Genomic DNA, 23,502 nt, shown 5'->3' with positions numbered 1-23,502 from the left:
CAGTCTGTATAGAGGCAAGTCCTGGCCTAGCCTTTGCCACAGATACAACCCCCTCACAGGGCTCTGCCCTCCTCAGCACTGCCTGATGCTAGGGAGCTCTTGTAGAGATACCGGTCAGACACTCCAGACACGTGGGCCTGGATATTCCCCTTGGGAACCCTGGGTGGATGATCCCTTGCCCCCTCCAGGCCTCAGCTCCCCTCTGAACAAGGAGGGGGCTGTTTTAGGTGATTCCCGCTGGCCTTTCCAGTCCCAGCGCTCTGCTCGGTCAGTCTGTCTAGGCAAGAGCTCCAGAACCCATGTGGCGGGCGGGGTTGGGAGGCGGGTCAGGACAGCCCACCGAGAGGAGAGGAGGAAAGGCTTGGAAGACAGAGACGGCTTTGGCTGTGGGGAGAAGGGGAGGGGAGGGGAGGGGAAGGAGGAGACACAGGAGGAGGAGGGACCGCGGGGTGGAGGGGGAGACAGACCCAGCCCAGAGCTCTGAGTGGTTTCCTGTTGCCAGGCTCTAAGCCCCTCACATTCCTGCAGACCTCCAGACTGCCCAGAGCTCGCCTGCTGCCTGCCTGCCCGCCACTGAGGTATGTCCGACCCCTGCCCTGCCTGTCCCTCCTCTAGGCCTGCACCCCCTGCACCCTGCCCCACTCCTCACTTTGTGTACAAGGAAAAGAAGCTGTGTTGGGAGGTCTCCAGGTGCAGGGACTCCATCCTTGTTCTCCTGAAGGGCAGGGGACTCGGACTTGCTGCCTGTTAACTCCTCAGGTGAAACTAAGATCATGTGGTCTCCCCTTTGGTATTGCAGAAAGTAATCCGATTACTCTGAGAGAGTATTTTCCTCCCTGTCTCTCTCTGCGCCTGTCTCTCGGGTTTCAGAGGCTGCCTTTACAAATGGGGGCCACCGCTTCCTTTCCTGGGAATATGATCTGGGCACAGCTGCAAGAGGGATGGGCCACCAGAGTCTGCCCTGCTTCCCATTCCAGGAGGAGAAACTTTCTAGACTTGGTTCTTGCACTCTGTTTTCCCAAAGGAATTTGGCGTGAGTGATAAACTGATCTTTGGAGGGATAAGAGAGGGTCTTCACCTTTCATCAGCACTTCTGTAAAGGCTCCTGTTGCCCTGGAATTTCTCCCCTCTCAACCTCCACCCCTCTCCAACACGCGCGAGCGCGCGCGCACACACACACACACACACACACACACACACACACCGATTCCGCTGCCATTCAGCCTGAAATAGCACTGTCAGACAATCAGTCCGGGGTTAGGCATTGTTCCCATCCCGGGCTCCCCAGGATGTAAACACTGGAAACTCAGCAGCAGTAGCCCTCTGCGTGTCTAGATTTGAAGACCCCTGATATCTGATAGGGTCCAGAGAGGCGCAGGGTCCGACGGGAGACTGGGTGTGGTGGGGTGTGCTGCCAAGAGTGGGAGGGAGAAGACAAGATGGAGAGGGTTTCAGGGCGACCTTCCCACACCTTTGCCATGAGAAGTTCAAACTCTACACTAGGCTGCTGTTAGGTCTTCTTCAGGTAAAGCCCTTCCTACCTATGGCTCCACTGGCTGGCTCATGAGCGGGCTTCCTGAGTCCCTAAGGGCACCAAGGGGAAAGGGGGCCTTGGGGAAGGCATGTCTTCCAGGAAGCCCAGTCCACCTAAAAAGGAACAGAGGGGCACACGTTTTCCTCCAGAAAATGCTACTCTATGCAGAACACAAAGAGAAAGGGTTTTCTCTGCGGTTGAATTTCTGTGCACCCCAAGTGCTGAGAGCAGGATGAGAAGCACATCCGAAGTAGGGGGGCAGACTGAAGACATACATTTTACATGTGATCTTAGGTAAATGTCTCCCCTGGACTTCGTCTCCCTGTCTGTAAAGTCAGAGGAATGGACTCAACCATCTTTGTGGTGCCCGGCGTCCTCTGAACTTTCCAATGAAGGTCTCTTAAAGCAGAATTCATGGACTAGCTTTTGGCTAGGTTTCGAGGAGATTGCCAACCCCTTAAAATTGTATATACAGTTGTGTGTGTGTGAGAGAGAGACACAGAGAGAAATAGAGACAGAGTTAGCGGCAATATCCAAGAGGGTGTTCACAGCCTTCAGTCTTAAAAATATTCTCAAATGGACGCCGGCCCCTCCAGGTAGCCAGAGGGCATGACGTGGGAGATGGAGAGGGTGGGGACTGGAAGCCGAGGTGTATTTGCAGAAGGATGCAAAGCTTTGGAATGGGAGTGGTTGAGGGGAAGAGAGAGTTAACTTGCAGCCATCAGCTGCCACATCGACAAAGCCTGGAGCTGGAGTTGAGGGAGGGAGGGGGAGGGAAGGGAGGGTGCCTGGAGAAGGAATCAACTTTTGAAACTTTCTCCAAGTCCCACCCACCAAAAGGCTCTTCTTTGCTATGACTCACTCTAGGAGGAATGCGAGTTGCCACGGTAACCTTTTTTTCAGGGTCTCTGCCTGCTGGCTGGGAGGGGACACCAGAACACTTAGAATATCAGGCTCTGTAGGTCTGAATGTCCCCCACTCCACTCCATCCCAAGAGGGCAAATTCTAGGTCCTGCCCTGCCGACCTCCCAATCTCCTAGGACCCCAGGGCAGCTGTGGGACTGTAAGTTGCTTCCTGCTTCCTGGGATAGGCTACTTGAAGACCTGAGTTTTAAAACCACCTCTACTTCAAAGGTGCCATTTGACCTTGAACTAATGGCTTCTCCTTTCTGAGCCCCAGGTTCAAGGAGAACCAGGTCCTCCTTGGTTCAAAAAGTGATAACACCACCACCTCAAAGGGATACTGTGTGGACAAAATGGGGATGATACACAGAGAAGCTTGCTACACTGTGGCCCTCTCACCTAATGAGATAGGTTTTTAGAATGGATGAATTGATGGTATCCAAATAATTGGTGACATCATTCCCTGCTTTTTTGTCTGGCAGCTTCATCATCTTAGGGTTTGGATATAACTTCCCTTTACTAAAAGTGCTGACAGGCACATTTAAGCAAAATAAATATCGTCCAGATTCTTTTGATTTGGTCACCTTCATTATTTCCCAAGAGTGTTGCACCCTCCAGTGTCCAAGGCAAAGGCAGAGGTGGAGCCTAACTCACAGTGACATTCGGAAAGACACTTTCCCTCTCCAGACTCAGTTCCCCAATCTGTTAAATGGGGAATCCAACCCAGGGCCGAAGAATTGATGCTTTTGAACTGTGGTGTTGGAGAAGACTCTTGAGAGTCCCTTGGACTGCAAGGAGATCCAACCAGTCCATTCTGAAGGAGATCAACCCTGGGATTTCTTTGGAAGGAATGATGCTAAAGCTGAAACTCCAGTACTTTGGCCACCTCATGCGAAGAGTTGACTCATTGGAAAAGACTCTGATGCTGGGAGGGATTGGGGGCAGGAGAAGAAGGGGACGACAGAGGATTAGATGGCTGGATGGCATCACTGACTCGATGGATGTGAGTCTGAGTGAACTCCGGGAGTTGGTGATGGACAGGGAGGTCTGGCGTGCTGCAATTCATGGGATCACAAAGAGTCAGACACCACCGAACGACAACTGAACTGAGCCTAGGGTCTCCAGGTGCCCTTTCAGCTCTGAAGTCCTGTGACCCTAACTGCCAGGTGCTGCTTTCATTAGAAAGAACAGTCAGGCTACATTTTTAACAGTGCCTGGCCCCCTAGTTGAAAAGGAAACAAGAGTGGGGGCTAGGGGAACTTGGATTGCATAATAGCCCTGCTAAAATCTTTATCCAACTGTAGAGACTTGTCAACCAATTGTGTGGCTGGGGTTTGCTATTCACAAGAGCAGTTTTCCTTGCTAAAAAAAAATAAGCTATAAATAGAAAAGGATGGTGGAGGAACGGAAAGAGCTGAGGATGTGAGGTAAACAGGAAAATATTTGATTTTTGACGTTATTTAGACAGGTAGCTATGTGTGCAGGGATAAAGAGGGACAGACACAAACCCACGAGGATGCCAAGTATATAAACATTGATTTCACCAACAGGCACCCTCTGGCACAGCTGGAAATAAATGTTTCAATACATGAGCAGACACAGTGGGTCATGCACTCACGGCTCCCTCTGAGCAATACCTTGACTCACAGACAAGTCTCGGATGTCCATCTGATGCATATGCAAACTCTGACCCTCACCTATAAGGGCTGAAACCCACAGATGCTGAGTCAGGTAGACACGCAGCATCACATACAAAGCTTCACACAGTGGTCCTCAAGGTCATTGGTCACTTATGCAAATACACAATCGCCATTTGTAGCCACACACAGACATGCACAGCCAGACCTAACTACAGGTCATGGCGGAGAGGTAGACCCCTGAGTGTTAGTCGCTCAGTCATGTCTGATGCTTTGTGATCCCATGGACTGTATGTAGCCCACCAGGCTCCTCTGTCCATGGGATTCTCCCAGCAAGAATACTGGACGGGGTTGCCATTTCCTTCTCCAGGGGATCTTCCCAACCCAGAAACTGAACCCCGGTCTCCTGCACTATATGCAGATTCTCTGCCATCTGAGCACCTGTTGTATGTTAGAGACAGCAATTGAGACTCGGGAAGGGAAAATAACTCAAAGTCATGCAGCAAACTGATGTCTGAGCCAAATTTTCAGACATCTGGAAACATCCAGATGTTCATTTTGGCTTCTTTTGTTGGTTTCCTTTGAGCAGTTTGGTACTCTCCTGACACTCCTCCCTGTAGTCAACAGCCCCATGGATAACAAGTGATAAGAGCCACCTCTCTTCCTCCTTTGCTGGCTTGCCATGGCCTGCCTGACGCAGGCCACATGGCTTTGTCATTAGGGCAACAGGAGGTAGCTAAGAGGTGACTGCAACCAGTGACTTGACAGAATTATTTAGAAAAACAGCCTCCTTCTTATCCAGGAGATGTCTAGACAGGACATTAACTCTGCTCTCACTTGTCAAGTTATAGAGCTTGATGTCTTTAGGCAAAGTAGGAATGGAGATACCAACTCTCGCTATAGCTGGGTTCTTTCAGAAATGTGGTATTAACCCATTTCATCTGAGGATCTTTCTGGGCCCTTATGTGTTAGTTATGGCCATAGGATCCTAGACTAATCAAGTGAAAAAACAAACAATTCCCCAAACATCTTGATATTTCTGAATATCTGGAAGTTCAGCCCAGATACCAGCTTGTCATGTACGACCTCAAGTGAATTATTTTCACTCTCTGATCCTCAGTCTTCCTATCTCTAAAATCAGAAGCATGGCAAAGAGGTGTTGCTTGGCATGACACCACCAACCCATTGGTAGCAGCTGCCAAAAGAACTGTGTCCAGGATTTGAGTCCAACGAGGAGAAGGGGACGACAGAGGATGAAATGGCTGGATGGCATCACCGACTTGATGGACATGAGTCTGAGTGAACTCCGTGAGCTGGTGATGGACAGGGAGGCCTGGCGTGCTGCAATTCATGGGGTCGCAAAGAGTCGGACGCGACTAAGCGACTGAACTGAACTGGACTTTAGGGGGAAAGGTCATATGATTGATTAGTAATGTCTGCCACATGCACAGGAGGAGCAGGTGTAGCCACGTGTGCCATGGATTTGCTTGCTATCTTTAGGATGTGACAGCTTGATGTTATTTCTCATCCCTTCCATTTGCGGTCACCCAGATGCACCAGTGGCCCCTAGGGGGAGCCAACGGGGAGAGCCTGAAGCTCCGCCCTGGGGCTTCTAACCACAGCAAAACGTGGCATCTTAGATGTGTTTATGGAACCTCTGTCAGACTGATACCAGTCTCATCCTCTGGGGCCATTTCTGAGTTGCCTCTGAACCTCTTCAAAGCTATGCTTGAGCACCCTAAAACAGGGGTCCCCAACTTCCAGGACCTAATGCCTGATGATCTGAGGTGGAGCTGATGTAATAATAATAGCAATAATGTGCACAATGAATAGAATGTGCTTTAATCACACGCTCCACTCTGCCCTGGTCTGTGGAAAAATTGTCTTCCATGAAACTGGTCCCTGGTGCCAAAAAGGTTGGGGACTGCTGCCCTAAATGTTTCCCTTAGCTTCTTCCCTTCCAGCAAGAATTGTTAGAAGTGGAGCAGGAAGTCAAGGGCCAGGCTGGGAAAGGTGGTCCTCTGATAGGCTTCTGACTCAGCTGACTTGGAACGTCAGGGCTGAAAGGAACCTTAGGGACTATGGCCTCAGGTCTTCAAACTCTCTCATGAAAGAACTTAGAGGTTCTCCAAGGCATCTCAGGGAGTGTCCCAGTGCCAGCCCCCATCTCAACACTGTTTTGTTTTTTTTTTTTTTTTTAAATTTCGAGCTGATTCATTGAATAGATAATAGTGCATTCATATGTACAACAAAAGTGAACGGCTCTTAGTTGTTTCAAACTTGGACTTCTGCAGAAGACTTCACTGAGAGAAAGGCTCCCTGGCTTATATGACTCTGAACACCACTGATCTAAAACAACGTCTGCATTGTGCAGAGGAGTGGCGCTAGGTGAAGTCCAAGGAGTAGCGGAGCCTATCCTGATTTGAAGGGTGAGCTGGGGGCAACACTGCCAAGACTCAATCCCAGGGCTCCTGACTTCCACGTCACCTCTGAGTGGCTGTGTGTGCTCCCTGGGGTGTGAGTGCCCACGTGGCCACACTGGCACCTCTCTGGACCGTCTCAGCCTCCTTCTGAGTCCTGGCATTCTGGTGGGCCTGGCTCACTCACGAGTTCCTTTATTAGCCTCTAGACTTGTTTTCCTCTCTTTGGGCTTGTTTACCAGGAACATGTGTTTTGGGAACCCTTGTTAGTAAGCCAAATGGTGGAAGCAAGATGTCTGGTTTGCGTCAGCAGCCCAACTGAGAGGGCAGCCTGGGACCTGGCTTCATCACTGTGCCCTGCGGAGGCCGGGCTGGAGTACCCGAGACCAAAAGGAAAAATGCCTCCTTTGTTCCAGCCCAGCACCTGTTCTCCCTGGGCCATGAACAAAAAGCTAGGATTCTTGTCCTGGATTTTCAAGGTGAATGGAGATTCTGGGATCTTTGTATTTTAAGACACTCTTCTGATGCTTATCTCTTGTAATCACCCATGAGTCTTTCAAGGTAAGTATGTTATTTTCATTTTAAAGATGGAGAAATAAACGGAGGCCCAGAGAGGGAAAATCACTTTCTGAAAGTCACACAACTGCTATATGGCAGAACCAGGATTTGAACCTGTATATTCTGTCTCCAGAGCCCCTGGGCTTACCGCTCTGCCATAATGCCTCTATAAAAGTTGATAACCACTCTGTCTAATATGGGCTTCCCTGGAGACTCAGATAGTAAAGAATCCACTGGCAATGAAGGAGACCTGAGTTTGATCCCTGGGTTTGGAAGATCCTCTGAAGAAGGGAAAGGCAACCTACTCCAGTGTTCTTGCCTGGAGAATCCCATGGACAGAGGAGCCTGGCGGGCTATAGTCCACAGGGTCGCAAAGAGTTGGGCATGACTGAGGGACAAAGCAAGCTCTGTCTTAATATGGTAGCCACTAGCCACATATGGTTAGGTAGAATTTAAGTTAATTAAAATGAAATACAATGAAAACTTCAGCCCTTCATTTGCACTAGCAACATTTCAAGTGTTCAATAACCACTGGTGGCCACTAGCCATCACGTTACACATGCAGATACAGAATATTTTCATCATCTTAGAAAGTTCTATTAGACTGCATTGCTTCATAAATTCTTCTACTCAAATCAGATTTGATGACTATAACTCAGATTCTGTGCTTCATGTCTTTAGGGTTCTATGATTCCAAGATCCACAGTCTAAAATTTAATGATTCCAAGATTTTTTCCCTAGTTCTGTCCTTCAGCAACTTTTCAGTGTCCAGAGAGAGCCCACAGGAGGCCCTTTATGTTTCAAGGGAGGTGAACTTGGGTGGTGGTGGGAGGAGGGGGCGGCTGTACTTTTCCATCCCCAGACTCTTTCTAAAGAAGGAGAGGTGACCTCAGCTTCAGGTCCTGCTGGCAGCCAGGGATGGGTTTTCAGCCGTCTCCAGAGCAAATAAAGGCAAAAGGAAAGGACTGGATGTTCGGAACAGGAGGCAGGGGCGGTGGCGGGGTGGGAGTGAGCTAAGTCTGCATCTGACGACCATCGGGCCAAGGTGAACATGCCTCCTGCTGCCCCCCTCCCAATCTCGTTTCCTCCAGGGTACCTGGGGCCAGTTCACAGCCCAGCTGGGCCCCATCAGGTGAGCACCCAGGGGAGGAACTGCTGCCAAGGGAAACAGCAGGTGAGGCAGAGGGCAGGCCAGAGGCGGAGGGGGGCAGCCTTGGTCTTCATTCAGCCCTGCCACCCACTCCCTGGGGCTCTGGGCAGGTTTTTTCCCCTCTGGGCCTCAGCCCTTTCTTCTGCACTATAAGGTAGAAAGACATGCCTTCAGCCCCCAGGGGATGCCGGATTATGAAAACATTCTTAAAAGGATAAGCACAGGCATCATTACAAACTAAAGAGATACAGAGTTTTTATTTAATACTGCTCATTTATACAAAGGTGTTTATATTTTCCCCAGGTGGGCATGCCAGACCTAGGTTTGACTGGCAAAGGATGTGTGCACAGCTGATCATTTCTGGATGCTGGGGTTTGGCCCTGTGTTCTGACCTTGCTAGGGTTACTGATGCACCCCCTGACCTTTGCAGGATGGGCACCTGGCCTCTTTGACCAGTGGTGGTTTAGAGAACCTCAGAGAGGGAGCTTATGGGTATGCAGAGAGTATGGTCATACATTCGAGAACCGTCCAATACTGCCCTTCCCTCCCATCAAACGATCTGGATGGAGAGGATGTTGGGACTGGTGAGGGAAAACTGGGCAAACCCTCAAATAAGGAAAACAACTCCTCCTCCAAGACTGTGTGTCCTTTTCTTAACACTTACTTCCCACTTTTCTCCCCGATCCCCATCCCAGTCTTAAAGAAAAACTCTATGAGGCCCAACCCAAGTCCATGAGGAGGAATTTTGTCAGCTTGGAAGGGGCCTGAATGTTGTCTGACATCCTCCCTTTCCACCTCAGACCCTTTCATTGTTCCTTTCATCCAAAGCCACGTGCACGCTTAGATTGGAGTTGGGGACACCGTGAAGCAAAGCCAAGCTCCCAGGTTGATTTCTTTAAATTTCTGTTGATTTTATTTCTTATAATGCCATAAAATATTGAGGTTTAGTGTCTATTCCAACCCCAGTAGAGGACCATTATGAAGTCTTCCCTTCTGCTGCCTCTTTCTGCTACCCAAATACCATAATTTAAATGAAGATGGGAAAAAAAATAAATAAATAAGTAAATGAAGATGGGAATAGTGGAGGGGATGATGTGTGTCAAGACCAGCATGTGCTTGGGACAGTTGAAGGGCATCTCAAGGGCTCAGGCTACCGCCTCAAAGCTCAGCTAGCCGAACCCTCTCAAGTAGTAGAAGAGGGAAACCGAGGTCTGGAGAGGATGAAGGATTGAATCAATATACCAAGTTAATATTGAGACAGAACCAGAATCCTTGGGATTTAGCTCCAAACTAAGCGTCTTCCATGATGCCAGGGTACCTCCCACCAAGGTGCTTGGTCAGTTGAGAAATCTTGGAAGGAACCAAGGGCAAATGAGGGGAGACACGGCCACTGCCCACACTGACTGAAAGCTGCTTAGGCGCAGGGGAGATGCTTGCTCTGTGTGGCACCAACGGATGATCATAGGAGACCAGGAGAAGCTTGAAGGGAGGCAAGCTGAACAGTAGAAGGAAGGACTTTCTAAAGCCATTTGGAAATGGAAATTCATTGAGTTAGAACAAGAAACAAAACATCCCCACCACAGTTCCTTGGTTAGGGACAGTATTTTGGCAGCAAATCATCAGAGATTCTGCTCCAAGATGCCCTCCAGTCATTAGATTGTTAGAGTCAAGAGCTCAGCATCTAGAGGATGGTTTCAGCAGTGACCCGAGTGGGAGAATTTTCTAGAGAACTTTCTAGATCTCAGTTAACATCTTTTAGCTGTGAGGGAGAAACAGAAGGTAACACAAAACATGCAAGCATTTGGGTAGTTTCCACACAGAATCCAGAGAAGTGCCATCCCTCCTGGGCAGAATGGAGGAAAGTATGGCCATAAGTCTCCACTGGCTACACTCGAAAACTATTGTTCTTTGTTTTAGAATGTAGGCCTCGTTGTCTCAAATTGGCAAGGGGTTGCTGCCTATTAAATTCTCTTATTAAAGAAGGGTAGGGAGAAGGAGGTCCGGGGAAAGACGGGAGAGGAGGAAGAGGAGGGGGAGAGTCTGGGGTATAGGAAGAAAAGAATCCTAGAACATCAGGGATTGAAGGGCCCTTGAACAAGATCTGGTTCAGCATTGCCCAGACTTGATTAATTAACCAGTTGTCTTTGCCCAATCACTGTCTAAAAATTTAAATAAATGTACTGAGGAAAGAGACAAGATTCCCTACCGTAAATGGAAAAACCTGCGTACTTTTGTCATAAATAGAAGGAAACTGTTAAACTAGACACAAAGGAGACGGGACAACTCTACTGAATTCCAGCTGGATGTCGTTTCCTGCGGAGGCTCTGAGCCAGAGGCCTGCCCTCTGCTCAAAAGGGCGAGAGATGAGTGTTAGATGTTAAAGGCTGGTTAGCACCAAACTGAGACTTTCTCATACCATCAGGATTAAAAGAGAACCAAGTGGAAGCAACCTTCTCCCTGTCTTTCACTATTGTCTACCATGGACCATCTAAAATTATCTTGCATATCACAGGAATTCAGTGTCAGGAGGAACTCTCCATCAAGAAACCTCGCCCTCACTGAATTCTTCATCTCTCTTCTCCCCGCAGGGTTCCCAGCACCATGAGGGCCTGGATCTTCTTTCTCCTTTGCCTGGCTGGGAGGGCCTTGGCAGCCCCTGTGAGTACCTGAAAGTCACATCTTCTTGATCTTACCTCCCACCACAATCTCAGGGGCATTGAATCTACCCGCCCTGGATGTTCAGGGGGGACAAGCACTTCCCCGTCTTGAGTTGTCTTTTTATTTTTTTTTTTAAGATTTTTTTCCCTTAAACTAATAAGCTCAAAATAAAAAGGAGATTTCAGGGAAGACAGATTTCCATGTAATGTGAAGATGTACTTGTTTAGCTATCAGAGCTTTCCCAGATAGGGACTAGGATTGTTTTAGAAGGAAGTGAGCTCTTTATCATATGAAGACTTCCAGAAGAGAAGGGGATGCTGATGGGAGTGATGGGAAAAGAAGCCCCAGCCAGCCAGGCACCTCAAATTCATGTGCTATCTTGCTTCTCTCACTCCAGATTGACTCCAAGAAGGAATTGCCAAATAATGATGATGATGATAATATCACACTTGTGGGGAAGATACTGACATCTGTTAAAATTCAGGGTTCATCCCCTATGGGTCTCAGTTTTCCCATCTGAAGGGAGTTGGTCTGCATCAGACCAGTTGGTCTCCCATCATTATGGGAGTCTAAGCTGCAGAGATGCTTTTTGAGTTTTGATAGACACTTCAGATATAACTATACAAAGTACGGTGCTCCGGAGACCCACAGGGCCTGCATCTGTGCCCGAGTTGTCCACCCATGGCAGGCCCTGAGGCACAGCCTCGGGGGGTCTCCCGTGAGCCTCTCTCCTAGCTCCCCAGCTTCAGTGGTCCAGGCTGAGGCATGTTAGTGGTAGAAGCTGGCCTGGGCCCCAACCTCTCTGAACCCTATTTTCACCTCCCGACAGCAACAGGAAGCCTTGCCTGATGAGACAGAAGTGGTGGAAGAAACCGTGGCTGAGGTGGCCGAGGTAGGTGGTGAGGGCCCCAGACTCCTCTCTGCCAATATCCACTCGCTGGGGAATCCAGACGGGGGCTGCCGGAGCAGGCCATTGCTCCCCTTCCCACGTGCATGCACAGGACAAATGTAAATCCTGTGGATCCCCCAATGATGACACTCCCGAGTGCTCCCCAAACTCTCCCTGGAACCTCATAGGTGGGAGCTATGATTCTGAATTTGTCTTTTACTGTTTGAATTGTGTGACATTTTTTCTCAGATGGTCATCCATGGTCTCCCCAAATATCAAATGATGAAAGGGAGACTACCCTGGTGCAGCTGAAGGGGAGAGAGCTTGGCACCCCCTCTTGCCCTGACATGCCTGGTGGCCTCTAGGGCATCTCCATAGAGTTCTGGGCCCATAGCTTCAGTCTCGATTCTGGACCTGGCACTTGTGCCTCCTGGGATCTGAACCCAGCACCCATTTCAGCATGTCTATCCCCATCCCCTGTGGGGACCCAAGGCTTCGGGCAAGTCCCCTCCAGCCTTTGCCCCCTTCCTCCAGGCCTGGGGGTGGGATGGGGCATTTGACTCACTCTTCTCCCTCCACCCCAGGTACCCGTGGGAGCCAACCCCGTCCAGGTGGAAGTAGGAGAATTCGATGAGGGTGCCGAGGAAGTCGAGGAAGAGGTGGTGGCTGAGAGTAGGTCCCTTCTCTTTGTCTTGTTACACCAAGCCTTTGCCCTCTGCCACCCGGGCCTGGGGTGTGGGCCAAGCCTGTGTGAGGTTCCTTCCCAAGGAAACGCAGGGAGGGTCCTCCCTGTGGGAGGGGCTGTGAAGGACAAACTGCCTTGACTGAAAGGTTGGGAGTGTTTTCTGGAATCTAGAAAGATCTATTTATAGCCAGGCTGTGAGTGCCAGGAAGCGAAGTCTCAAGCTGGAAGTGGCCTTGTACCCTTGCAGCACTTTAATCTAGTTCCAGAGTTGGGTTTCAGGTTCCTACTGAGATCCCCAGTCCTGTCTGGTCACTTGATGGCCCCAGACGCTTTCACACTTATAAGCTTACTTAATTTTCACGTGGCCACGAGGAAATAAACCTGGAAGCCTGACACAACTCCCATAAGGCTGTGAGAACCGTGACCTGGGGCTTCTGGCTCCCGCTCACAGCCCAGCATCCCTAACCCGCAGAACGGAGACTCACCGTACCCCAGGGGCTAAAGCCCCAGCTCTGGAGGGGGACCAACCAAGGTCTGCCTCCAAACTTTCTGCGATGTCCTCTGACAGCCCTCAGACCTTCTCTGAGCCCAGCCTGCTCATGTCTTCTGTGGGGAAGGGTGAAGACAGTAGACCCCCGCCCCAGGGTTGTTGAGGGACTAAGAGACAAAAGTAGAGGCCCCCTTGCCCAGGACCTGGCAGGGCAGGCACCTAACAGAGGAGGACTATGACACCCCAGTCAAGCGCCAGGAGGAAAGGCGAGAGGAGCTCTCATCCTCAGGGCCTGAGTGTCCACTGGAGCAGAGAGGCGTCCACTGAGCGCTGTTCCTTCCCCTTCACGTCCCCCATCCGGTGTTTACGAGACACAGGCAGATTCTATTGTTCAGTGCGGTCCTGGGGCCCTGTTCCCTTTTCCGCTACAGACACTCAGGCCTGTTTTGCTGGGCTGCATAGCTCCCTGGCTCTGTGACAACAGCTGACTTTCCAAGTCATTCTAGAAAGTCTATTCTAGAATTCTGAAATACCTCGCTGTCATTGATCCATGAACAGCCGAGAACACAGTGGTTGCTTCAATCCTCAGGGGAGCCATATGGCGCCCAGCGCTCCCGGGTCCCAGACTGAATCCCCAGCCCCTGCAGGTGTGCCTGGCCCTGATCTCAGACTGAATCTCTAGTCCCCAGACTGAGCCAACTGCTCCCCGTCAAGCTGATTTCAGCAGAAGAGAAGGGAGGGCGCAGGGCTGCCCAAAGGTCGAGTGGGGGCCAGAGCTGAGGACTTCTGTCCAAGGATCCATGTGGGTTGGGTTGGGATGGATGTGCTAGCCCAGGTGAGGTTAACCATGTTGCCCTCATGCTCTACCAGACCCCTGCCAGAACCACCACTGCAAACACGGCAAGGTGTGCGAACTGGACGAGAGCAACACCCCCATGTGTGTGTGCCAGGACCCCACCAGCTGCCCTGCCCCCATCGGCGAGTTTGAGAAGGTGAGGCCCAAGGGACAGGGCAGGGGGTGAGGACTGCGGCCCTCAGGGCATCTGCCCAGAACACTGCTAGCCTGGGGGGTCCCACAGGGCAGCTCCAGGTGCAGAAGTCCCCTCGCTAGGTCTAGTCACAGCAAGAGACCCAGCCAGAGAGGGTCTCTGTCTGGGACTCTCCAGCAGTCACTGGAGAGTGACTGTCACTGGACTCTCCAGCAACTGGCAAGAATTTACTCAGCACCACCAGCTTCCAGCCCTACGGAGACTCAGAAGGGAACACATGAGGGACTTTCTCATGTGGGAGAATCTGGGCAAAGCATCAGGTCCAAACATGTGGGTTCTGGGTCACAGCAAAGGTTGACATCAACCTTCATCTCCACCTCTTGATAGTGTGAGATCTTAGCTATGTTCCTGATCCCCTCCAAGTTTTCTCACCTCTAAAGATGGACCAGAAATAGACTTTATCTCGTAGAGCTATTGCAGGGATTTGTCAGATAATACCTGGTACTTAGTAAGTACTCAATATATTCTATTTAAAAAAAACTTTCAAAGCTGTCCATTCAGTCTCCAATAGGACTCATCTGTCCATTCATCCATCCAAGGAAATATTTATTGAGCACTCATGCATATCAACCATTGTGCTCGTGGTCATCTAGCTCAGGGCCACAAATTGAGTTCCAGGATCATTCCCACAACCTCCACCTGATCTCTCCATCTTTAACCTCTCCCCAGTACAACTTACCTTTTGAGGTCCAAATTTTAGCATCTTCATCAGCTCTTCCCTCCTCTTCACCCCTTCACCCCCTATCACACGGGTCACCAGTGCCCATCAGTAATCCCTCTGCAGAGATATGTAAGCAGTAAGCATGTGCAGGGTGTTCAGGACAAGGCTTCTCTCCTCCTGACACAACTCCTTGCTGCCACTGCCCTTGTTCAGCCCATAGCATCTCTGCTCCGCCATCCTCATGCTCAGAGATTCGCAAGAACCAACATAACTCACCACATATTTGCACTCACTGCTAATAGTTAAGGATATGTAGCTGATGAAAAGGGAATTGGGTACAGGCTGAGTGTGGAGGGATCCATGCACAGTCTTGCTTATTCTCCTCCTGCCTTGAAGGGTCTCTTTCCCCAGCTACAAAGATGAACTGCAGCCTCATACGAGCAAGGCTTCTGACCTATGAAGCCTATTACAGACTCAGCACCTAGTGTTTAGTTGAAGCCTGGACACGCAGGCATCATCCCATGCCCAGCATATCCCCAAATTCCAGACTCTGAGCAGGAAAAGAGATGTCCAGCATGAACCATACTGTTTGTGTGAGCAACCCAGGCAAATTGAGACACTCGCATCATTTATGGACAGTTTTCTAACGGCGCAGGCAACTGTTCACCAGCCTCGCTCCCAGACACCAGCCAAGGGCCAACATCACAAGAAGGCCTTTCTAAGGATAACAATCCCAGGCCTGCTGTATTAACCCTTTTCTGAGTACTCTGCCTTTCCCTCATCCTCACCTTCGATTCATCTTTTCTGTATCTCCCAGGTTTGCTTTCCCATATCTCAGCCCTGACTCTGTCATTCCGCTGCTCAGAGACCAGCATGGGCTGAGCATTGACTTAGGAGCCCAAAGAGTGGCTCCTCGCCAGGCCCCACCCCTAACTCACCTTGTGGACCCCGAGCTAGTCACGTTCCTTGCCTGGCCCTCAGCGTGCCCATCTCTGAAATGGGCATGGGTGGCGGTACTGGCCAAGGGCTTTGGGAATGAGGGCGAGGCTCTCTGCTTTGCCAACAGGTGTGCAGCAACGACAACAAGACCTTCGACTCTTCCTGCCACTTCTTTGCCACCAAGTGCACACTGGAGGGCACCAAGAAGGGCCACAAGCTCCACCTGGACTACATCGGGCCTTGCAAATGTGAGTCTCCTCGGGCCCCGCCAAGCCTCTGGTCTCGGGGAAGAGGTGCCAAACTGGCACTGCTGCTGGCTCTGCCACCTCTGGGCTGTGTGATCTTGGGCACCTCTCTTCCCCTGTCTGAGCTTCAGGGATCTCAGTTATAGAATGAGATGATTGTTTATGAGCTGGTATCTGTACTCAGGACCCTTCCAGGGAAGGACTGAGCAGTGGAGGGAACACAGGATCAGGGCAGATTTCCAGAGCCTCTCACTAGCATTCGAGACAGCTCACTTCTTTTCTGTAATGATGAGGAAGTTCTTCTACAGGTCTAACCACAATCTTTCCTGCTTCAATGTTGTGAAGCAAAAATGATGTTCTTCCTGGGCCTAAAAAAGTGTTTTAAAAATACTTGCATTTGAATGCTTTAAAATCAAGGCAATTCTGTCAGTTCCCCTTAGGCCCTGTTACTCAATATTGTCATATCCTAGGCCCTTTTACTCTGTTACATTCCCATCTGCCTGCATAAAACATATGATTAAGTACCTGCTTCTAGAAACCTAGGAGCCAGGTGTTGGGGGCAGGGATGCCAGGGTTTGCCTGGCCTTTGGGGAGTGATCCCAGGTGCAGACTCAGCTGGCCCAGGCTCCTTCTCCAGTGTGTCTGCCTCCCTGTCATCCGAGACAGGCAGGGGCCCCTCTGCTTCCCTCCAAGACCACATCCATACGGTCTATCTGGTACATTCTGGCACCAGATGACACTGGGGAGGGCCACTCACCTGCCTCAGGTGTGCAGAGTGCAGAAAGGTGGAGGAGGGGGAACCAGGTTCTCCTGTGGTCAGCACTGCTCTTCCAGTTACAGGGCTGTGGATGTGAAAAGAGAAGGCTCAGACCTGGAGAAGGAGGGCAGGGGAGGAACATTGGCAGGAATCCCTGGGCAGTGAGACTGACACTTTTGCCAAGTGGCTCTTCTGTTCTCTGGGGCGTATCGCTTTCTCCTACTCCTAGCGTTTCCCTCTCAGATGTTCTCTTCCACTCCCCAGCTGCTGGTGAAGAAGGTCGTGGTCCTAACCACAGAGGGGACTTTCCATAGGTCCAAGGATGGGGGAAACGGGGAAACGATGGGCCCCTAGGCCCCCTGGCACCCACATGCCCTGGTGCTGGATGAGGCTCTGATAATGTGGCCTTAAGCAAGCCCCTTCTCTCCACACTGATCTCTAATAATTCCAAGAGGGTGGACTTGGATGAAATCTCCAGGACCGACATTTTGTCACCTTGAGTTCCAAAGACCAGGATGCAATCCTATCGCTAAGAATGTTCTGGTGATTAAGCATGCCTGAACCCCCACCCCGGCTAAGCTGGGCCTCTGAGTGAATGCTGTTCCTCAGGCTCCCAGCTTCAAACACCTCTCAAGGGTCAACATCATCATGGTGGGTCCTGGCCTCTGTTTTCAGGGCCCAACACCCAGAAAAGCAGGAGTCTCTGGAGCAAACCATTTCCCCCCCAAGATGAGATCAAGGTCGAGGGAACAGGGGATGTGCCTTTGCTCTTGTCCAATTGCAGAGTATTCTTCCCCCACCCCCTCCAATCTCCTTTGTTCAAAAGGTATGAAGAAACTGTGGCCCCGAGAGGCTGAGCCGGTGCCAAGGCCACCGACTGAAGAAGTAGCAAGAGAAGGGCAGGGGTGGGGAGAGCGACCTGGCCAGCACATTGGCCCTCGGGCAGGGAGTCAGGGTCTGTGCTGACCACCCCTGTGTTGACCCTAGACATCCCCCCCTGCCTGGACTCTGAGCTGACTGAATTCCCCCTGCGCATGCGGGACTGGCTGAAGAACGTCCTGGTCACGCTGTACGAGAGGGACGAGGACAACAACCTCCTGACCGAGAAGCAGAAGCTGCGAGTAAGGGTCTTTTCTCGTCCTGTCTCAGGGCACTTGCTCGACCGTGAGCTGGCCCTGACCTCGGGCCCCAGGCTGGCTGAGATCCCCAGTCCCATTCCCAGATCTAGGCCCCCAAATGTAAGCCCACATCCCTGCTCCAACGAGCACCTCTGTCCCGGGCTCTAGGACACAGACTCCTCCGTGCGGCCTTTGGAGGCTCCTAGAGCACATTCAGGGGCTTCCCAGGTGGCGTAGTGGTAGAGAACCCACCTGCCAGTGCAGGAGATGTAAGAGACACGGGTTCAATCCCTGGGCTGGGAAGATCCCCTGGAGGAAGGATGGCAACCCACTCCAGTATTCTTGCCTGGAGAATCCCACGGACAGAGGAACCTGGCTGGCTACATAGTCCATAGCGTTGAAAAGAGTCAAACACGACTGAAGTGACAGCACGCAGGCAGAGCACATGTACACGTTAAAGGCTCTGAGGGGTCCCGGAATGAACGGACCTGCTCACTTTGTTTAGGTCCATGTTAAGCACGAGACATAAACAATTCTATTCCTTTTTCTTTCTGAGTCTGTGGACTTTAAGGAACATATCAAGCACTAGGAGTACTGATAAAATACAGCTCCCTGGGCCCCACCTTAGCCACAATGAACCAGTGTCTCTGTGAAGGAAGGCCCAGGAAGCTGCATTTTGACACACTCCACAGTTATTCTGATTGAGATGGCCCCAGGCCTCCACTTCTGTGGATGAGATAATGATGGTACTCATCTAACCACTTCCTTCCCTCATTTGGTCTTTTTTTTTCCTGGCCACACTGCTCAGCATGTGGGATCTTAGGTCCCCGACAGGGATCAAACCTGCGCCTCCTGCAGTGGAAGCACAGAGTCTTAACCCCTGGACCCCCTTCCCTCATTCTGAACCCTGGAGTCCCCCTTCCCTCATCCTGAGCCCTGACTTTGGCTGGTCTCTGCCTACTCTGGCCTCCTGTCGGGGGGAAGGAACCTTGACTGGCCCGACAGCCTCCCCGGACCCTCTGCCACACAGCATCTCTGCTCCCACAGGTGAAGAAGATCCACGAGAATGAGAAGCGCCTGGAGGCTGGCGACCATCCCGTGGAACTGCTGGCCCGGGACTTCGAGAAGAACTACAACATGTACATCTTCCCTGTGCACTGGCAGTTCGGGCAGCTGGACCAGCACCCCATTGACGGGTAAGACCCCAGAACCTCAGGGTCACGGAGGGGAGCTGCCTCTAGCCTGGCCCTGGAGTGGACAGTCGCCACCAGGACTGCTGGGTGCTCTAGATGTGGTCAGAAGACTTCTCAGTGGCCTCTGCTGCTCCCAGCCCTGGAGGCCCATAGCTTGCCTAAGGGCTGCCACCGGAGAGGATAGGTGTAGGAGAAAGGATGGAGAAAGGATTTGGTACCATGAGACAATCCCTCCTTACTGCCTAAGAGGCAAAAGCCATCAGAACTGAAAACCCCTCCTTAACCCCATGAGTGCCAGCCTTGGGTATCCATTCAGCAAGGTAGAAGGAGCTGGGAAGGAGCGCCGGACTCCGTGGGGTGGCAAGGCTGAGGTGGGGGAGCAAGGCCCTAAGACCTGGCCCCAATGGGGCAAACTGGCTCTGGAAGTTCTTAAGACAATCACAGTGCCCATCCCATCTCCATGGCAAGCTCCTGGTTTGATCACTCCTGCCCCATGTTGAAATGAGTTAGGAAGTGCTGTGTAAATGCCCTGTGGGATAGGCCAGGAGTTGGTCAGTGAACCAACATTTATTGAGTGTCTATTACATGTCTAGCACAATTCCAGGCAGGGGATTTAACTGTACTCAGAACTGCCAAGTAGGCCCTTGCCCCCATGGAGCTCACCCCCTGGGTGGTGCTCTGTTTCTCACAATGGAAGGAAAAAGTAAGGAATGTGCCCGGAAGTTGCAGGTGGTGGCTGACCGTCTGCAGCCGAGCTGGACCGGCCCCTCTCGCCCCCGCCTTCCTTTGCTGTGCGCTCCTGGAGCAGGTCAAGAGGAGGGCCGCTCTGCTTGCGCCGGATGCCCAGGGCTGCTCCCCTCTGGGAGGCTCAACCCTCCCTCCCGGTCCAGCCCACCCTGTGGGTGATCCTGGGGGGCTGGGGTCTCCTGAGTGCTGGGAAACTGCCTGTAGCTTCTCTCCCAGGCTCTTTCCGTGGCTGAGATCCATCTGAGTCATACCCTGAAGGGGAGGGGAGATGTAGGGAACATCTGGACTCAGGCTGAGCAAGGAAGGGGCCTGGAGGGAGGCTTCCAGATGGGGCTGCAAGGACCCTGCATCTGGGAAAACAGCCTGGGTCAGAGGATCCGTCCTCCCCCTCTCCTTGTCCCAGAGCTGCCTGGTGACCTTGCCTGAGTCCCTGCCCCTCTCTGGGGCTCACTTTCCTCACTGATATACAAAGAAGGGGGAGGAGCTTCAGTTCAACCTATCCCTTCCACGAGTTGGGCCAGATAGGAGGGCCCGGGGGTCCTTGGGGAAGAGTGTTTTGAGGACAACTAATGGAGGGCTCTGGGGAACAAGGGGAAAAAATCCTACATGTGCTCTGGAGTCCAGGCCAGCTGGGAGGACAGGAACAGAGGAGATGGGGAGAGAAACCAGAAGGCCTCCTTCTCACATGGGACACAGTACATAAAAGATAAAGTTCTACTCACCCTCCGCCTGCCAATTCCAGTCCCTTCCCACACTCCCTCCCCCAGAAGTCAGCACCCTCTTCCTGTTCTTTTTCTGGCCACACATCTTAAGGGATCATAGTTTCCTGACCAGGGATCAAACTGGGCCCTTAGCAGTGGAAGTGCAGAGTCTCAACACTGGACTGCTGGGGAAACCCCACCCCTGCTCTCCAAGTTTTTCAGTACTCTCTTCACCTTGAGGCATCTCTTTTTCATCTCTTTTCTGAGCATTTGCAGATGTATAAATGTGTGTCTGCAGAAAACATGCATTGTTGTTTCATACCAGATTTTGATCTACCAATAGCGGAAATGCTGAATATCTTCAGCGTTTGTGCCCTCAAGTCTTAGCCAATTAGGAAACAATGAAATGCACCAAGAGACCTGTGTTATGAACCCACAGATCTTAGACCTGGAAGGGCCCTTTAGACGTTATGATCAACTCCTCCCCCTTTGACGGAGGAGGAAACTGAGGCTCAGAGTTGGCCCGTGCTGTATGCTCAGAACCACAGCAGGTCAGTGGTAGAGCCAGGGTAGACCCAGGATCCTGGCTTCCCATTGAACATCCTCTCCTTCAGCCCCAAGGGGCAGGCTCCCTCCCTGTCTCCCCAAGCAGGGCTGTGGGGCTCGCTCAGCCTCAGCCTCTCCCCACCTCACCCCTGCAGGTACCTGTCTCACACTGAGCTGGCCCCACTGCGCGCCCCCCTTATCCCCATGGAACACTGCACCACCCGCTTTTTCGAGACCTGTGACCTGGACAACGACAAGTACATCGCCCTGGATGAGTGGGCCGGCTGCTTCGGCATCAAGGAGAGTGAGTGTTTGAGCAAAGGATCCAGTGTCCTCTCCCTCCCTCCTTGCTGCTGTCTGTGTGTCTGTCCTTCCTGTCCATCTCTGCTCTGTGCCTGGTTAATTCCTGTCTGCTCTCCCTGCCTGGGTGGGCCTCGCTCTTTTATGTCCTTCTCTATCCATCCAGCTGTCTCCTTCTCCCTTTTCAAGCATCAGTACTCCCTCTGTGTCTAGCACTGCTTTGGGAACTGACAGGCACCTACAGAAAACAGCACGTGTAATTTGGCAGCACAAGTGACAAGGATCAGCCAGGGACGGGGGAGACCAAAGTTCTCAGTCATAGACTCCCTTGGTGACCTTGGACTGGTTACCTGGCCCCCGGCCCCTGGGATGGGTGGTATCCGCCAACTCCATGGGAAGCATGACCCCTCACTGACCCCGGCCCCCAAGTCTAATTCTGCTCCTTCTTGCCTTGCAGAGGACATCGACAAGGACCTCGTGATCTAAAGCCACGCCTCCTCCTGCAGAACCAGATTCTCTCTCTTGACCTTTCCCCTCCTGTTTTCCCCAATGTTTAAAATGTTTGGATGGTTTGTTGTTCTGCCTGGGGTCAAGGTGCTAATATAGACTTAAACGAATACATTAACGGTGCTAAACATAGACATTTTAACCCAAGTCACGACATTCTTAGCCTTAACTCAGCTATCACGGCCTCTTGCTCACCCACTAGTGGTCCCACTTTCTTCTTGCCGTGTGCACCTCTGCCCATTGTCTTGGGTGGAACACTTGATCTGCTCGAGTCTGCCTTCAACACACGTTGCATCTTCAGATTTTCTACTTTTTGTTTGAAACTAATATTCACCAAGTCAGACTTTGAGTTAATTTTATTTCAGGGTATTGGCTGCCAGGGGGTCATCCCTCAGTGGTCTGAAGATGGACAAAGGGAAGTAACAGGCACGTGATATTGGCAAGGATGCTTCTAGGGCTAGAGGGTCAGTGGTGGGAGAGACCTGCAGAATCCACCAGCCAGAACTGCAGATAACGAATCTTGTGGTCAGCGGCTGTGACTGAGAGAAGGAAACAGGCTGTGTTCTGGAAGTACATAAACTCTCACATAAACCCAGTTCTTCACCATTTCCCCTCCTCACTTTGCACTGCCATTTCTTTTTGCATTAGGCAACTTGCTCAGACTTTCCAGAGCCATGGCCCATCCGTTCTCTGGCATCCCCCACACCTCTGAGAGGTGGATCACCACATCCTGCAGGGCTGCTCCCCTCCAAACTACCTTTAGGAGATGCAGGACAGGGAGGCTGTTTCAGCCAGAAAGACCAAAATCAAGAGTGAGGTGCAGAACGTGGTAAAACAGAAAAAGGGCAGGTGGCAAATTGGTTTTCTTTTGGGTTTTCTGTTTTCTTTTTTCACATCTGGATGGCTGTCACCAGAGATCTTTCCTTCAGTCGCTAGCATGTTCCTCCTCTTCTCCCCTCCCCATTTTTTCTTTCTATTAATCAAAAGAAATTTCAAAATCAATGGGATGGTCGGATCTCACAGGCTGAGAACTCGTTCACCTCCAAGCATTTCATGAAAAAGCTGCTTCTTATTAATCATGCAAACTCTCACCACGATGTGAAGAGTTTGACAAATCTTTCAAAATAAAAAGTACTGATTTAGAAACTGCCTCCCTGAGTGACTCTGCATGTGTCTTAGTGACCTCATTTTCCTGACATGGAGATGCGTGGACATAACAACACGTCCACACGTGAACGCACAGATGCAAAGCCTCGCAAATGCATGATTACCCTTTTGTATACACAAGCTTACTTATACAGAGGGAGTGTATGGTGCCTATAAGCATGGATTTAGCTTTTAATTTTATGACCTGGGGGCTGACCTTTTTCATGATTCATTTCATTATCAGAGCACCAGGCTAAGCAACTAGGGAAAGCACCAATGAAAGCAATGCCTCCACTTAGCATTCACTCATTCATTCACCCATCCATCAAGAAATGTTTATGATGTACTTGCTATGGACTGATCCCATTCCAGGTGCTACAGACACAGCTGTGGCAAAGCAGATAAAGCGTTTGTTCTTCTGGAACTTACAGTCTTAACAAGGAATGGGTTTTAAAAATGCCCAACTAAATACAAGTGACAACATGTGATAGGTGCACTGAAGGGCTCCCCTGGTGGTTCAGACAGGAAAGAATCCAACTGCAGTGAGGGACACACAGGTTTGATCCCTGGGTTGTGAAGATCCCCTGGAGAGGGAATGGCTACCCACTCCAGTATTCTTGCCTGGAGAATTCCATGGACAGAGGAGCCTGGTGGGCTACAGTCTATGGG

General features: G+C 51.1%; 1 protein-coding gene across 3 annotated transcripts; it reads left to right on the top strand.

Annotated features, from left to right (window-relative positions):
- Nucleotides 1-516: 516 nt before the first annotated feature.
- On the top strand, nucleotides 517-22,837 carry SPARC (secreted protein acidic and cysteine rich). Of its 3 annotated transcripts, XM_012177565.5 has the most exons (10): nucleotides 517-578; nucleotides 10,791-10,860; nucleotides 11,690-11,752; nucleotides 12,334-12,421; nucleotides 13,795-13,916; nucleotides 15,701-15,821; nucleotides 17,563-17,696; nucleotides 18,741-18,889; nucleotides 21,036-21,184; nucleotides 21,638-22,837. In XM_012177565.5, exons 2-10 carry the CDS (start codon nucleotides 10,804-10,806, stop codon nucleotides 21,664-21,666), a joined length of 912 nt encoding a protein of 303 aa, XP_012032955.1. In that variant the 5' UTR covers nucleotides 517-578; nucleotides 10,791-10,803; the 3' UTR covers nucleotides 21,667-22,837.
- Nucleotides 22,838-23,502: the final 665 nt, after the last annotated feature.

The sequence above is a fragment of the Ovis aries genome, chromosome 5 (assembly GCF_016772045.2).
Source record: "Ovis aries strain OAR_USU_Benz2616 breed Rambouillet chromosome 5, ARS-UI_Ramb_v3.0, whole genome shotgun sequence".
Lineage (NCBI taxonomy): Eukaryota > Metazoa > Chordata > Mammalia > Artiodactyla > Bovidae > Ovis > Ovis aries.
The sequence above is the reverse complement of the archived record's forward strand: the minus strand, read 5'-3'. Positions and strand labels throughout refer to the sequence as shown.

Coding starts and splice junctions, on each gene's coding strand:
- SPARC (XM_060415314.1), top strand. CDS start 10,804: ATGAGGGCCTGGATCTTCTTTCTCCTTTGCCTGGCTGGGAGGGCCTTG. Junction 13,917..15,700: donor CCATCGGCGAGTTTGAGAAG/GTGAGGCCCAAG, acceptor CTTTGCCAACAG/GTGTGCAGCAACGACAACAA. Junction 15,822..17,562: donor CTACATCGGGCCTTGCAAAT/GTGAGTCTCCTC, acceptor TGTTGACCCTAG/ACATCCCCCCCTGCCTGGAC.